At 44.8% G+C, this 16,378-nt stretch overlaps 1 protein-coding gene across 1 annotated transcript; it reads left to right on the top strand.

Moving 5' to 3' along the window:
- The first annotated feature begins 245 nt into the window (after positions 1-245).
- On the top strand, positions 246-16,084 carry ZSCAN29 (zinc finger and SCAN domain containing 29). The gene is given in 7 exon segments (XM_045286417.1): positions 246-1,533; positions 1,978-2,189; positions 4,443-4,721; positions 4,723-4,921; positions 4,923-5,031; positions 9,039-9,512; positions 12,863-16,084. Coding segments are annotated over 7 exon segments (2,457 nt in total). The 5' UTR covers positions 246-1,218; the 3' UTR covers positions 13,732-16,084.
- Positions 16,085-16,378: the final 294 nt, after the last annotated feature.

Genomic DNA, 16,378 nt, shown 5'->3' with positions numbered 1-16,378 from the left:
CGCGAGGAGCGGACCGGAAGCGGGGAACGGCCGGCGTGCCGAGTTCCGGAAGTGCGCCGGACCACGTCGCTTCCACCCTCTCACTCCCGCGGGGGCTCCAAGCGAGACGGCTGCGGGACGGCGGCTCCTGCGCACGCGCGCTCCGTGCCCGGAGTCGCCCGTTCGGACTTCCGGTTTGGGAGCCGTCCTGGGAGGCTGGCGAGCTGGGGCTGGTGGGGCTGGGCCCGAACTGGGTGAGGTTGGCCCGGGGGCAGGGATGCCATTGGGTTGAGGGACTGTGTGAGATGGAGACGCCCCCAACGGTGTGCCCGAAGGGGTTCTCCGGCGCCTAAGCCTGGTCGGGGGTTTCTGGTGGGCCCTGGTCCGCGACTTGGAGAGTGACCCGGCTGAAGGGAGCGAAGACAAAGAGGCCGGCACCCAGTCCCCGCCGCTCCTGGAGCCGAGCCTTGCGCCAGCAAACCCCACAGCACTCGGAGCCTCTGACCAGTCCCCGAGCCGTCCTCAGGAGACCGACCCATCGCCACTGTCCCCTCCAACTCCCTCTCTACCAACGCAGTGTGCTCTCCCCAAGCCCACCTGGCCCTCGTTTCAGGAACTGAAGCCGGCTGCACCCGAGGCGCACCCTTTACCTCAGTAGCTCTGCGTTCCTTGCAGGACCCTACATTTAGTCCTTGGTTTTTGTCTGGGCTGGGAATTGGTTGTAAAGCCCGAGTGGGCGGGGCGGCCCGCCTGGGCCTCGGGAAGAACTTGGGGTACCTGGGGGAAAATCAACCGCGACCGCTGGACAGAGGCTTTCTGTTACCTTCAGCAGGATGGTGGCTTGTCTTTAGATCATCTCGAACTCCTGGCCTCCCGTACAGTTCAAACTCACTGAGTGGCGTTGGTCGGGGGAGCTACCTGCGCTCGGATTTGGGGGAGGTGGGAGAGGAGCAGACAGTACTTTTCTATCCCTGCTGCTCCTTGGGGCTGCCCTGGAAGTCGCCCAGAAACGCAGCTTCTGCTGACAGACTTGCTGTTCGCAAGATGGTACTACCTCGGATGGCCACTTGGAGTATATGGGAAGTCAAGACTTTGGAACTATAAATTCTGATAGTGCCATCTCTCTCTACCCTAGGAAGCAACTCCTCTTTCAGAGAGAGATTCATCTGCTGGTGATTCCCCAAAGGACATGGGAAGATAGGTCCTTAAGTGGAGGGAAGCTGCTTCCAGCTGTGAACGATGGCCAGACCCACTCTCAGAGGGGATGGCACTAACTCGGAGCCCTTCCGACAGCGCTTCAGGAGATTCCATTACCAAGAGGTGGCTGGGCCCCGGGAGGCTTTCAGCCAACTCTGGGAACTTTGCTGCCGCTGGCTAAGGCCAGAGGTGCACACCAAGGAGCAGATTGTAGAACTGTTGGTGCTAGAACAGTTCCTGGCTGTCTTACCTGGGGAGATCCAGAATTGGGTACAGGAACAGCGCCCGGAAAGTGGAGAGGAGGCGGTGGCTCTGGTGGAAGATTTAGAAAGAGAACCTGGAAGATCTGGACGTTCGGTGAGAAAGATGGGGGATAGAGAAATGTGCGACTGGAAAATGGGCAAGGGAGGAAGGCCAGGTGAAGGTATAGGCAGGATTAAAGAGGAGGCACATTCTCCCTTGATGCTTCTGATCCTGGGGCAGGCAACTTTTTCAGAGAGTGCTTGTCGAGATGCTGCCTGGGCATATTGTTGCTTCCCCTGCCGAAATAAGTTATTCTTAATTTCCTAATCAGGAAGGAAGGGGAAATTTTCTGAGCCTGAAGTTGGGTTTGCTCTTTTGATCTTATCCTTCTGGGGTTTCAGCTACTCTAAATTGACAGTAATGTGATTGTTTGTTATAGCGCCCGACTGGTACAGCTCCAGCCATGATGATGATCTCTTTTGGGTTATTAATCAATCTCCTCTGGGAATGCCCCCCCATAATGACTTTGCAGTGACAATTAATGGGGGTTGTTTCTAGGTCACAGTCTCTGTGAAGGGGCAGGAAGTGCGCTCGGAGAAGATGACACCCCCGAAATCATCACAGGAGTTATTAAGTGTTCCTCAGGAGTCAGTGGAACCCCAGTCCAGGGGTATACCTGAGAAAGAGAGGGCAAGAAGCCCAGACCTGGGACCACAGCAGCAGATGAACCCAAAGGAGAAGCTCAGACCTTTCCAAAGGAGCGGTGAGGAGTAGATTCATGTGGGCAGACAGGTGCCATTCTAAATCGGGAAGCAGGGTGGGATTTTAGGGATCAGTAGAAAATTGTACAATAGGCAGTTGCTGGGAACCTCCTGAAGACATGTAGTTTAGTTCTCTGCCTTCAATAAGTATTTCACTATTGATACTTTTGATGAGTCCATAAAGGATGGCTTCCTAATCTCTCTTAGAACTTGATTTAATTTGCTTTTGATGTGATAATCATCGTAAATGTTCTATATAGAAATTCTTACTTATACTTGAAAGCCCATTTTCCTCCCTTTTAGTCATTTCCTTCCCCAAATGAAGCTTATGTTTCATTTTTGAGCTTTTCCCCAGCAGCCCCATTCTTCAGACCTAAGTTTTATGAACTCATCTGCAATATGAATTATAGAGAACTAACACATATATAGTGAGGGTTGGTAGGTTGAAGGCAGAGTAGACACTGTAATTTCATCATTTTGTTCCTTGTTATCCAGTGTGCAATTGTTTGATCATTTTTGTTGCCCTGTTGACTCCCAGAACTTTTACCCCTTTCCTTGTTGCCTTTGTCCCTTGCTGCTGCTGCTTGTACTTGATTGTGTAGAACTTGTTTTTCTTCTTTGCACTCTGTGGAACTCCATTCTGTATGGTTTTGTTCTCTTTGATCATTTCTGTAACTTGTTGAGCTTGTTTGGAATTCTGATCTTATCATCCAAGATGTTAGCCTTCTGAGCTAGTTTGGAAATGGTCTTTATTTAGTCCACCAGATCCAATCCCCAAGGCCGATCCCCAAACTTGCAGAATTCAATCTGTGGGTGGTTTTTGAACACCTTCCATGTGCTGCACAGCTTGCAGGGCACCTGAGCTTACAGTGGGATTGAGCAAACAAGTGCATATGATATATCTGTGCTAAACGGAACTAAGAGAGGGGGTTTCCAAAAGTTCATTTAAAAATACCCTTATCTTTTCATTCCATCTTTCTATGCCTTTTTGAAATGCCCTCATTTGGAACAGTATCACAGTGACTTGTTGCTGGATTGTGTGAGTACTGTAGGGGCTTGGTGAGGGAGAGGGGAGGGCTGGTGTAGGGTCTCAGGGACATTGACAGATAAGGCTTCTTGAAGGATGAATTAAATTTGGATAGGGGAAGAGCCTTAAAGAGAAAGCACAAAATTGTAAATCAAAATGTAGCTGTGCTCTAGAGAAAACAGTCTGATATGAATGGAAAATTCTAGTATTGAAAACTGCAGGGGAGTATAGATTAGGTAAGGCTAGATTTAGAGTTGTTTAAGGTTTGAACAGAGAAAGGGGTATGATAGGAGCTGTTTTGATAATATAGGGATCCCACGTTTTATTGCACTTTATTATGCTTCACAGATACTCCCTTTCTCTCTTTTAAAATAAAATGAAGGTTTGTAAGAGTTCTCAATCCTAGGTCGTGCAGGTCTATCAGCACCTTTTTTCCAACAACATACTCACTTCATGACTGTCACATTTTTTATAATCTCAACAGTTCAGACTTTTTCATAATGCTGTTACACACTTAACAGATGACAGTGTAATATAAACCTGACATGTATTGGGAAAACAAAAATCTCATGTTACTTTATTGTGATTATTGCTTTATTATGGTGGTCTGGAACCGAACCTGCAATGTCCCCCATGTGTGCTACCCAGTGCTACACACTGTCCTGGCAGCAGTGTAGCATGTTGCCTGAGAAAGAGGAGCCTGGAATTCTGGAGTGACTGCGTTTGTCCATATTTGTGGGAATAAGGAACCTGGACTGGTATGGGAGGGTGTAGGGAGAGTTTACTAAGGGAAGCACTTTTAGAACTTGTCAACTGGCTAAATGTGAAGGAAACGAATGGGTTGAAGACAAATACCTCTTCTTATATTATAATCACTGATCTAATTCTCAAGATCTGTAGGAGATAGGAGGGAACCTTTCCCAGCAGTTCCTGCCTAGAAGTGATCAGGAGAGTTAGGGAACCAGTGGGAACAGAATGATCTACTCTGGTCACACAATAGAACCTTTTTCTCCCCTCACTGCTCTGGAAAAAAAACAACTTCTCTCTACTTTTGGAAATATTTCTGTTTAGTAACAGTTTCTGGTATTTCCTTAACTCAACTCATTGAGCTTCTGAAAACAATCCCGAGATACATTTCTAATAATACTCGGGTTAAAAAAGGCAGGGCTAAACCCAGAGATTTTTTTTTAATGATCAGTCCAAACTATGGTATCCTTTGTTTGCTTCCCTGCAAGATTCCAATTTCTTAAGTCTGGTGTGGTCTCCAGGCTGGAGCAAGGAAACCCAGAGATCCCAGATCTGCCCCAGAGACCGACAGTACCTGCTGAATTGCTCCCCTCCAGAAGAGAGAGAAGCAGCGGGGTAGAACAGGATCACCGGGCTTGGAGGATGAGAAGGTGGCATGTATTGGGGCTGTGAAGAGACCAGATCCTCCTAACAATTCTCAGTCAGACTGAGTTTTATGAAGCACTCTGAAATTGTCATAGACATAGCAAGTATATGGGGAGCTTGGCTTCTTCCAGGCCTGGGAGAGAACTTAGTCAAGAGTGGCCACCCACTTGACACTTGTCCCTTCTTTGACAACATGGACGCCCTGACGAGTGCCCAGGTCATTGCCCTGCCGGATAATGGTGTGGAAGAGGCAGCCTCTCTCACTAGCCTGGTGGGCAGTGATTCTGAGACCAATGAGCGTGATGATCGGGCTGGTGGCCTGATGGGGAAGCAGAAAAGGACAGGCTGAGGGATCTGACAAGGATGAGGGGGTCCCTCCCCGCCAGGACTTGGACAGCCCGTCTGCACCAGTCCTGTTCCAAAGCCCAAGTGGTAAGAGGCTTTACTTTTTGGTTTGGGGATTAGATGTGTGGGGTGAGACTGGTCTCAGAAAGGCACTTCTAAATTCTGTGTGGTCACATACTCTTTTGTGGGAAAGCAGTGAGGTGGTAGGGAATAGAATTTTGAAAGAAACATACAGAAAATTCAAGAGTTCTGAAAAGGATTATCATTCCTTTATTAAAATTTTTTTTTTTGTCCTGCTTGTAAGATGATTGCAGGCTCACTGAGGAGAGCTTGTCACTATCCACCCTCTCCTCACTCAATGACATGCTTAGCTTTCAAAGACCAGGTTGTTATGTGAAAATTGGTGTTATGTGAAAATGCAGGATTTTTTTCAGTTTTCACACCATCTATTTGTCTCGATTCTTTTCAAATTTAGAACATAGGAGATAATAACAACTAAGATTTACCGATGTGTTCATCACTGTGGATTCCAGAGGCGGCTTGGAGAAGATAAATCTGGCCAAGGCCTGGCTGTGTGACTGCAGGGCCCACGGCTTAACCACTTCACCTTCCTCCTGTGCAGGGTCAAGCGTCCCTCACAAAGCTGTCTGCAGGCTCCACTTCCACCCCTACAAACCCAGCGTTCAAGATCCGGGAGCCTGCTCTGCCCTCTGGGCCTGATGAGTCCCCGAGGTTGGGCCTTCCCCAGTGCTGTTGGGGGCTTCAGCCCAGTTCTGCTCACTTGGAATGTCACGAAGCTAGCACACGTTTCTTCCCAACACCCTCCGATGCCTTTCTTCTCTCCATCCCTCCTTGCTCGTGATCCTGAGCTGTGGGGCCACAGGCCGCCCAGGGATTGGGAACCCAGAACAGGGCCCACAGGCTTGGTGCTGCCTGTTAATGTCCAAAATTTCTGGATATATATATATATACATATATATAATTTTATATTAAAAAAATATATTTTACAGTTGTAAACGTGAAGTCAGTAATACAATAGTTGGTAAGCAAGCAGCAGGTGTATTATTTTACAGCGCTAGCACTCATAAGGATTTAGTGCTTTAGATATTTTCTCTCTCACCTCCCTAGATCAGTCCAAGCAGCACTAGACCTGCAGGTTGTTCACTAAACAAGAACTCCATAAGTGAGTTTGGGAAACACGAGTTTGGCTATTCATAATCAACATGGACATTCTTACAGCTTTAGTCTGTAGAGAACTGCTTCTTTAGCATTTTGTTTTGAAATACCATTGCCTATGGAATGATTTTTTATGTGTCACCTATTAATGCAATTTGTGCAACTAGTGTTATGTAAAGAACATTGATGTATGAATCAGGAGGCCTAAAAAAACACTTTATTGGAATATAATTCACGTATCATCCGATTCATCCAATTAAAGTACATAAATCCAGTAATTTCTAGAATATTTTCAGTATGTGTACCCATCATCTGTCAATTTTATTATATTTTCATCATCTCAAAAAGAAACCCTTTTAGCAATCCCCAGCTTAGCTCCCTACTCTCTCCCCTTCCCGCCCAGCCCTAACTAGCTGGTATTGAATTGTGTTGACTCCTGGCAAACTGTGTCAGGGTAGAGGTGTGCCCCATACCCATGTCTCTGGCAGACTTCTCCAGTAGATCACCTTGTCTTTCCCACGATGCAGCAGCCGAGCGCTTTACCCATTTGCACTGCTCAAGGACTCCCTCTCCTTGCCGTAAGCAACCACGAATCTATTTGTATTTCTATAGTTTTTCCTTCTCTGAACTTTCCTAAGAATGTGGTCATTATCGTGTGGGCTTTTTTGCAACTGACTATTATCTAGTGTAGGGTTTTCCAGGTTCATCCTAATTGCAACATGTATCTTCATTTCTCTTTACAGCCAAATAGTCTCCCACCGCCTGGCTGTACCACATTTTGTTATTTCAGTTGGCTGAGTCCAGAGGCTTTGATTCTGATTTTGACTATTAGCTAGCTTGGAGACCTTGGACAGTTATTTCACTTCAAGTTAGAATTTAAACAGTGGATGATGATAGGACTATATTTTTTGTTTTTATATTTAATTTTATGATTATTTAAAAAAATCATTTTATTGGGGGCTCATACAACTTTTATCACAATCCATCCATCCATCCATTGTGTCAAGCACATTTGTACATCTGTTGGCATCAACATTCTCAAAACATTTGCTTTCTACATGAGCCCTTGGTATCAGCTCATTGTTCCCCTCCCTCCCCGCCCCGCCTCAGATAGGACTGTATTTCTAAAGTTGCAATTCTATTGTGAACCTTTTTGCCTATTTTTTATTATATATACTAATTTAGTTATGTTCTAGCCTTCTCCTTTTTCATATCTTTTATTCTCTTACAACCATGGAACAGAGGAAGAACTCAAAGTGCTGGAGTTCAGGGGCAGGGGGAAGCATATTTGCTGCATAGTGTGTGCAGCACCAAGTAGAACTGCCACAGGGGGTTTAAGCTGTGATCGCTCAAGAAGCAGACAGCCATGTCTTTCTTCCGCAGAGCAGCTAGTGGGTTCAGATGGCCAACTTTCCCTCCAGCAGCTCAATACTTAACCACTGCCACCGGCGTCTACTACATCTATTGTTTGTCAACAGGGCTAGGTTTCAAAGACTAGGCCTGTATGTGAAAATTAGCATTATTTGGGGGGAAAAAAGAAGAAAATTAGCATTATTTGAAAAAGGAACATTACCATACCATTACATAATTGCTAAATCATGTCATTATATAACTGCCCAGCCACTGAAGATCAAGCTTCAGTCAAACTGACACATAATTTAATCATCACAGCCAGAGCTCCTCTTAACTTGGCATTGGGAGGTATGTTGTTAATGTCAGATAGATTTTACTATCATTATAAATGCAAAATGTTGGGTAACAGGATAGTCAAAATGTGGAGTAGCTGTATCAATATTATCTTTGTTCTTTTAAAATATTTTTTCCTACCGTTCTTTCTTCCAAATTTTCTCCATTCTCTTTTATTCTCAGTGAGTGGAGAATAATGGGAGAAGTCTAACCTCCATCTGGCTTTCAGTTGGAAGAATCTTGAAGCTCCTTTTCCTTTGACCTTGGTCCCTGCAGGGAGCAGATACTAATTATCTTGAAAGCATTGCCCAAGGGTGGGGTCTGCAGCCCAAGTGTGTGCTGGGTCCAAGAGATAGCTGTCTCTGCTTCCTCTCCTGGCTTCTGCTAGTCCTGCACCCTTACAGGCAAGGTATATAGCTATAATGCCCTTCTCTTGTGTCCTTCAGGTTCTTGGCCATTGCTGGACTTGAGATTGTGGCAAATTAAGAAGGGCCACACCGAGGATCCAGCAGCAGTGTGATTCTGAAAGAGACAGTGTCTTGAGGCTTGGGGTTATTCTTTGGGAAGCTGAATGTCTAGGATGCAAATGGAAAAAAACAACCACCTCACTGCCATTAATTCTGACTTCTAATGACCCTATAGGAAGTAAGGCTAGTAGAAAAGGAGTGGCCAGAGAAGTTAGGACTGTCTTTTTGTGGCCGACGGTGATTGGGTACGTTCTTCTGCCCTTGACTAGTTATTTTCTAGTTAGGAGTGGAACTCCAGAAAAACGAGTGAAGGATAACAAAATGCATTCTGTACAATTGTCTCAGTGAGTTTAGTGATGCTTCAGTGATCAGGTGCAGCGATTTCTCAATATAGAAATGAAGACCTTTGTGAAATTGCTATAGGGCATCTGGAAATAGAACATTCTATGATGAGGGTGTCTCATTCACTGCCAGTGAATCCTATAGGACAGGACAACTGCCCTTGAGGTTTTCTGAAACTGTTAACTCTTTATGGGAGTACACAAAGTCCCATCTTTTTGCCATGGAATGGCTGGTGGTTTTGAACTGCTAACCTTCTAGTTATCAGCCCAACACATAACCATTACTCCCCCAGGACTAGGTTTTGAGACCAGGAAGGATTTATCTTTTTATCTAGGGGTCTTTATTAACAAATGGTAGGCCTGAGGGATTTGAGGCTAAAATTCTGGGTTAAGTGATGCTGAAGTTTTTCTTCTCTGGTGGCAGGTGTCCATTGGGGTTATGAAGAGACCAAGACGTACCTTGCAATCCTTAGTGAGACCCAGTTTTACGAAGCCCTTCGGAACTGTCATCGCAACAGTCAGCTGTATGGAGCTGTGGCTGAGCGGTTATGGAAACACGGCTTCCTCAGGACACCTGAGCAGTGTCGGACCAAGTTTAAAAGTCTACAGACGAGCTATCGAAAAGTCAAGAATGGCCAACCAACAGAGACCTGCCCCTTCTTTGAAGAGATGGATGCTTTGGTGAGTGCACAGGTCGCTGCCCTGCCCAGTACTGGCCTGGAAGAGGAGACGGCTTCTTGCCCGATCCAAGGGACCAGTGAGGCCGAGGCTGAGAAGCAGGATGAAGAGGCAGAAGAGACCATAGAAGAAGAAGATTCTGATGGTGATGACGAGGATCTGGAGATACCGCCGGGGGCTGTCCTCACCCGTGCCCCAGTGTTATTCCAGAGCCCCAGTGGTAAGAGACTCTTACTTTTCCCAGTCTGAACAGCAGAGCAGACAGTGAGATTTGGGAAATAGCTGTCACATTTGAGGTCCAGGATAACTGGCCTATGTAATCCAGCGCTCATGCATTCTTCTTGTGACCACTTTCTCTTTTCCCTATGCCCTGGTGGAATAATGGTTACACATTGGGCTATGATCCTCAAGGTCAGTAGTTCAAAACAGGGGCAGTTCTACCCTGTCCAACAGAGTGATGTGAGCCGGCATCAACTCTGGCATTGACTTTGGGTTTGGTCCTTCGTATTACAGCAGTCCGGTGAGGGGATAGAAAACTTTATTCCTGTGACTTGTCTCCAGGATCAGTTGGAGATGATCACACATCTTGTAAATTGTCATCCTATGTGTGAGCTATAGTGCTTCCAGACAATGGAGTGGAACTGTTCCAGGGATTTTCAAGGCTGTACACTTCATGGGAGCACTGCCTGTCCTCTTTCTCCCGTTGGGTGGAGCCTTCCAGGTAGGTACTGGGCACTGAACCGCTGTACCACCCAGGCTCCTTGTGTACCCCACAGGGAATCAAAAAGCGAAAATTTCCCAAGTGGCATGTCCTATACCCATAATAGAGTGAAAGGAATTTGAAGTTCATTGTCATCCGCCCTTGCTTCTACTTTGTGTTTGTATGCCAGTTGTTGCCTGCTTTATTCACATACGTGAAAACTTGTCAATTCCTTTCTTGAGAGCCACTTGAACAAAAGGCTGAGACTTCTAAGGGCATTGACCCTTTGTTAGTTATGGTATAAAAAAAGAAAATTTCACTATGGAATCCCTCATTGTAGGGAGACAGTTTATTGTGAAATCATATGTAGGTGTTTATCATGTTTGTGCGGAGTAATTTGAAGCAAGTTACCTAACCCGTTTTGATTTGCTTCTCTAGAAGACCCACCTCCTAGGGCTGACGTAAATGAAGTGCTGTGGGAAGGGCCCAGCACAGGGCCGGGGCACGGCGTGGCTGCGAGTTGACTCCCAGTGTGCACAACAGAAGGAAAGGTGCCCGGTCTTGTGTCATCCTCACAACTGTTGTCATGTTGGAGCCCACTGTTAAAACCACTGTCAGTCCGCCTCATTGAGAGTCTTTCTCACCTTCACTAACTTACTAATGGGTGTTTACCTGCTGTTTCTCCTCATTTTGAGTTCATGCCCCACATCAGTTAATGAAGGTCCCAAAAGCTTTCTTCCTCGTCTGGACGTTCCATTGAAATCTTCCCACCACGTGTGATCCTGCTGGTGTTTGAAATACTGGTCGCATGGCTTTCAGTATCCTAGAAACATGAAAGCAACCACAGTGCAACAAATTGACCACTGGTGGGAGCACATAGTAGGTCTTCAATAGTAATCATTCTATTTTCCCCTTTAGGTCAGCATGTTTGCAACGTGATCCCTTGCAGCATCAGTTCTAGGGAGTATGGAGCGGGCCACTGAAAAACGGCCTGTAGCTTTGGGAAATGCTGAATACTCTTCTGGCTGTCACAATACACGTGTTCACATGGAGGCATTGCAAGAATTTCATGGAAAAGTTACATTACCGTTCATTCATTTTACCATGAACTGTTTGAAGCTCTGTCATGTTTAAAGTTCTGAAATTTCATTTAATCTTGCAAATCATAGATTAATGGAACGTCTCATGCAGAGTTTCTTTAAACTGTGACTCCTGTGGGGTCATGTCACTGAATGTGGAGGTGGCAAAAAATCAGGCAACAAGTAAAGGTTTCTGAATGTATAACCACCAAAAAGCCATTCAAAATCAAACACAGAATGAATCCGAGGGGTTCAGGGAGCTCTTGTTGTGTTGCATCGTGATACTTCACTGCATCTTTGGCTCAGTGTACACACTGTGTGCTAGTAGTCACCACAACGCCCATCTCCAGTCTGGATGCCGCCCTGATGTGAAGTTCACTTAGTTTCATTTCCACTGGTTTCGTCCACTGCTATCGAGTCAATTCTGACTCGTACTCAGGGCTGCTTAAACCGTTTCCACTCATGACCCCTTTCAACAGAGAATTTTACAGGACCCCAGGTATGTATAAAATAAGTATACACATCAACCACGGCTTCTGGTAATGTCAATGGTTTTGATAGTATTGTGAAGTCCATCTAACTCTGGAGATTTTTTTTGGGGGGGTGCATGGTGTATCTTTAGAACCAAGGCTGCAGTGAAGTTGTGAGATGCCCGACGGGCAAGCACTGCCGGAAACACCGCAGCTGCATTATGAGTTAGCTTTAGGAAATACTCTGGTATTTGCACTGTCAGAAATCTTTCACCGTTGCCAGATCCCGCCCCCACCCCGACACCCCCCTCCCCAACACACACACATTTGGTTATATGACCCTCACAAACCACAGTTGAAGAAGCTCTTCATGATTCTTCTGCTGAGATTATTTCAGAGATTTGGGGGGTTGCTATCTGAAGCATCTAAATAACTGCAACTTCCCTGGTGGGGTAGCGGGTTACCCGATGGGCGGCCAGCTGCAAAGTCAGTAGTTCAAAGCCACCGTCCCTGAGGGAGAAAGATGAGGCTTTCTACTTCCATGAAAAATTAGTCTTAAAGACAAATTAGTATTGGAAACCCCAGGAGCAGTGTTACTGCTCTATAGAGTCACTTATGAGTTGGAATCAACTTGATGGGAATGAGTTTATTCTAGTTTCTGCCTTTAGGGGATTAGAAAGGATACCCAGGGAAATTTTTGGGAAATTTCTGCATTTAAGAGGAGTTACATGGGTCACTTCACCCATAATTCTAACATATGTTGGGAATAAAAATGGTACACCAAAAATTTTTAAAAGAACTAAAGGCCTAAAAGAGAAACTGTGATAAGAAGTTTCTGTGAAATAATTTTCTTTATCCTAGGAAAAACAGATGTTCCAAAATGCCTGGTCTAATGCTCAGGCGTTCTATTTAGCAACTTTTTAAAGGTGTCTCTGCCATCTCTGGCAGAGTCAATCCCAACTCATAGGACATGGTAGAACTGCCCGGTGGGTTTCCAAGACTAAATCTTTATGGAAGTAGACAGCCTCATTTTTCTCCCTTGGAGCAGCTGGTGGTTTTGAACTGCTGACCTTGCAGTGAGCATCCCAATATATAACCCACTATGCCACTAGGACTCCTCAAATAGAAAAGACAAAAATGCAGCATTTGAAAAAAAATTAAAATACTTGAATTTTAATATACTAAATATTTCTTGGTTCTAGATCTCCTTAATTTTTATCTTTAATCATCTAATTGCAGTATTTGCTTTTCCCAAGTTTACTTTGGCCAAGTACATACCATTAAAGAAATTGGTAACTTTTAAATTCTACTCTTATATTAGGTTTCGAAGCTGGATTTAAGAATGAGAAGAATCAAAATCGGGATATTTCTGAGGAAGTACAGCTGCACAGGACATTGCTTGCAAGATCTGAAAGGAAAATCCCTCGGCGTCATCATCAGAGCAAAGGCAGTGACAGTGAATGTGGATCAGGAAAACAGTGGGAAAGGTCGCCAGGGGAGAGACGAGAAAAACCGACCCTCCCTGTGAGGAGCTTAGGGAAAGTCTTACATCATCAGAAACCGTACCTGGAAGAGAGACATTCTAAATATCTCAAATATGGCAAAAGCTTTGGTTCAAACTCCCACCTTGTGCATCAGATATCCCACCAAATGGAAACCCCATATAAATGTACCGACTGTGGGAAAAGCTTCAGTCGTAGTGCACGTCTCATTAGACACCGGAGGATCCACACGGGTGAGAAACCTTATAAATGCCTTGACTGTGGGAAGAGTTTCCGAGACAGTTCAAATTTTATCACCCATAGGAGAATCCACACAGGAGAGAAACCTTACCAATGTGGGGAGTGTGGGAAATGCTTTAATCAGAGCTCAAGCCTTATAATTCACCAGAGAACCCACACAGGAGAAAAGCCCTATCAGTGTGAAGAGTGTGGGAAAAGCTTCAATAACAGTTCGCATTTCAGTGCACATCGGAGGATACACACAGGCGAGAGACCCCATGTGTGTCCTGACTGTGGGAAGAGTTTCAGTAAGAGTTCTGACTTACGTGCACATCATAGAACCCATACAGGAGAGAAACCCTATGGGTGTCATGACTGTGGGAAGAGTTTCAGTAAAAGCTCTGCCCTTAATAAGCACCGAGAAATCCATACACGAGAGAAGCTTCTGTCACAGTCAGCACCTAAGTAAGCCCCCAAGGATCTAGAAAGGCAAGAACCTCAAAAAATGTTTGGGAAGTCTTCCAACAATGAGATCCCTCTCCTGATCTGTGCCCAACTAGTGCAGGAAATGCTCGTTAGGGTCTATGCCACGGCTCCTTCTCTTTCTCCTGGATCTAAAGCCAAGTCTCTAACACAGTCATCTTATAAAGACTGCAATTTCATCCCCTCTGCTGCACCTGGATTGACAGGTGACACCTTTCCCCTCTAGTGCCTATGTGGTTTCTGTAGGTAGAGAGGAGGTAGTGGTAGGCCCCGTGGGTTTCATGTGCACCCTTCCTTCCCCATCCTGTTCCTCAGCAACACTTCGGACTGGATAAACCCACCCCAGAAGCATCTCAGGGAGAAGCTGTGAGACTTCTCTCATACTTGAGTCTAGCTTTTCTGTGAGACAGTAGCGGAAGTGCTAAACAGGTTACTCTTTCTGCACAGTTACGCTTGGTTCAGAATGACATATTTATCATTTTTCATTTACCTTAAAGGAGAGTTTAATGCCTTTGGTTCTGCCCTATGAATCATTTTTCAAGGTGTTATATATGGTAAAACAACATAAACCCTATATAAATATTGAGGCGTGACCCTTGATTTTTTTTTTCTCCTCCCTCCTGCCCCGCCTCCCCCGCCCCTCTACCAAGTTCTAGAAAGTTTAGAATAGAAGAGGAATGCACTTACAGCATCTAACTTGATTATCTTTCTGCCCCTCACATCTGAATTTTCATCTGCTCAGAAGCCCGGCGAGCAAGCCAGCTGGATGTGATGAGAAATTTTAAGCTGCCAATATGGAATTTTCCAAACCCCACATACTTCACCTAAGTGCGCATCCTGTAGGCGATCAGTACTAACCTACAACGAGCAGAAGCCACTGCCACATCTATGTGTATTAGAAAAATAGACCACTTAGGCCCTACCATCATTACCTTAATGGCAGGGGAGATCCCTTTGGTCTGTGGAGCTGCCAGTTTGTGAAACACACACTCAACTAGATAGGTTTTAAAAGCTTTTAAATACAAGTGTTTATTACTGCTCTTAATAATCAAGTAGACCTTAACTCTTTTTTGTTTGTTTTTAGACCGTAACTCTTTTCGGTAGAGGAAAGACTCATCTTTCACCCTAGGAGCAAGGGTGGTTTTGAACTGCTGACAGTGCAGTTAGTCCACCACAGAACTCACTATGGCACCAGGGTTCCATCAACAAATATTAAATTGCCTGTATGTCAATAGTACTATGGTGCAACCTGTATGTACAACACACATTAACCAGACCCTGTCCTTGTCCTTACAGTTTAGAACCAATCACACTGACATGGACAAATAATTAAATGCACATACATAGTTTAAAGAGTTGTAGAGAAATCTGGAAAGTTAGATAGTGACACCATGCATAATGTTAAAGTGCAATGCCTTTGAATTTTCTATCAAATATCTGGGAGGTATTCTTTTGTTCAGAGGAGGGAAGTAGCTGGCTAAATTAGGGTGGGATGAACGTTCGAAAACTAGTTGCAAAATTGAGTGCTGAAAAAAAAAAAAATTGAGTGCTGAGTGAGTGAGAAATAGGAGCATTAAGGAGTACCATATTTTGTATAGCTAGAGGGGCAAGGATAGATGGCAAACAAAGTTAGGAAAAGCTGGGGCAGCCCCAAAGCTCAGTGGTATGACGTGGCTGTGCAACAAGCCAATCGTCTAAGCTGAAACACGAGTGCCTTTACGACCAGGACTGTGCCATCTTTCTTGTTCAGGAAACAGCTAGCTGGCACTGGGGGAGCGTGATATTTTAAAGGACCAGCCCCTAGGAGAGACAAAAATTCAGAGACTATTTTGAAGATGGACAGGAGGTGACTAGGGCCAGATGGCTCAACTCTGGGATAAGGAGCTGTTTGATATTAAATGAGATTTCTGTAGCTGGACTGAGGTCTGGGAGGGGTTGGGAATCAGATACTCTGCAGTTACGACTATATTAGATCAGAGATCAGTTAGGGTTCTGGTGTTGGAGGCAGCTGATAAAAATTTTTTCTTAACATTACTAGCACATAAGAGAAGACTATCACAATTGTGTTTTATAAGTAGACGGAAGGTAGAAGAAACACCATTAAGCACTGGCTCAGAATCTGAGATGATTTAGGAAATGTGCTGTAATGTCAAACACGCACACACAAATCCTATTTAGCATACCTATATAGATTGATGAAGAAAGCACTGGAGGGGGTGTGAATCCTAAGTCAACCTGCCTCAATTTTCTTTTATATATAGTAGATAAAGTAGAAGATCGTTTACACCTTAATCTGCCTCTCAGGGATACCACTGCTAATAAAAATGATGTGTAAAGTCTGGTGTTCCTTCAGGTGTTTTTTTTTTTTAACATATGCAAATTAAGATTATGTTGACAGGAAAAGATAAACTTTACTTGCTTCTTTTGGCTCCCTGTGTGAGGTCACTAGACTATGAATCTTTATGTACCAGGAAAAGGAAGACGGGCATAAGAAAACGGGGAAAAAACCCTTTCATGATATTTGTGTCTAAATCCACCATTCACAAGGACCTGTAAAAGCTAAGCATGAAAAGTGAGTCTTATTTAAAGGGCCAAGGACTGGTCCTCCAACCTCCAGATGAAAGAGAATGTAT

Source organism: Echinops telfairi, unplaced genomic scaffold (assembly GCF_000313985.2).
Source record: "Echinops telfairi isolate 266 unplaced genomic scaffold, ASM31398v2 ScPeMD7_8;HRSCAF=38, whole genome shotgun sequence".
Lineage (NCBI taxonomy): Eukaryota > Metazoa > Chordata > Mammalia > Afrosoricida > Tenrecidae > Echinops > Echinops telfairi.
Note: the sequence above shows the minus strand (reverse complement) of the source record. Positions and strands in the feature narration are given on the sequence as shown.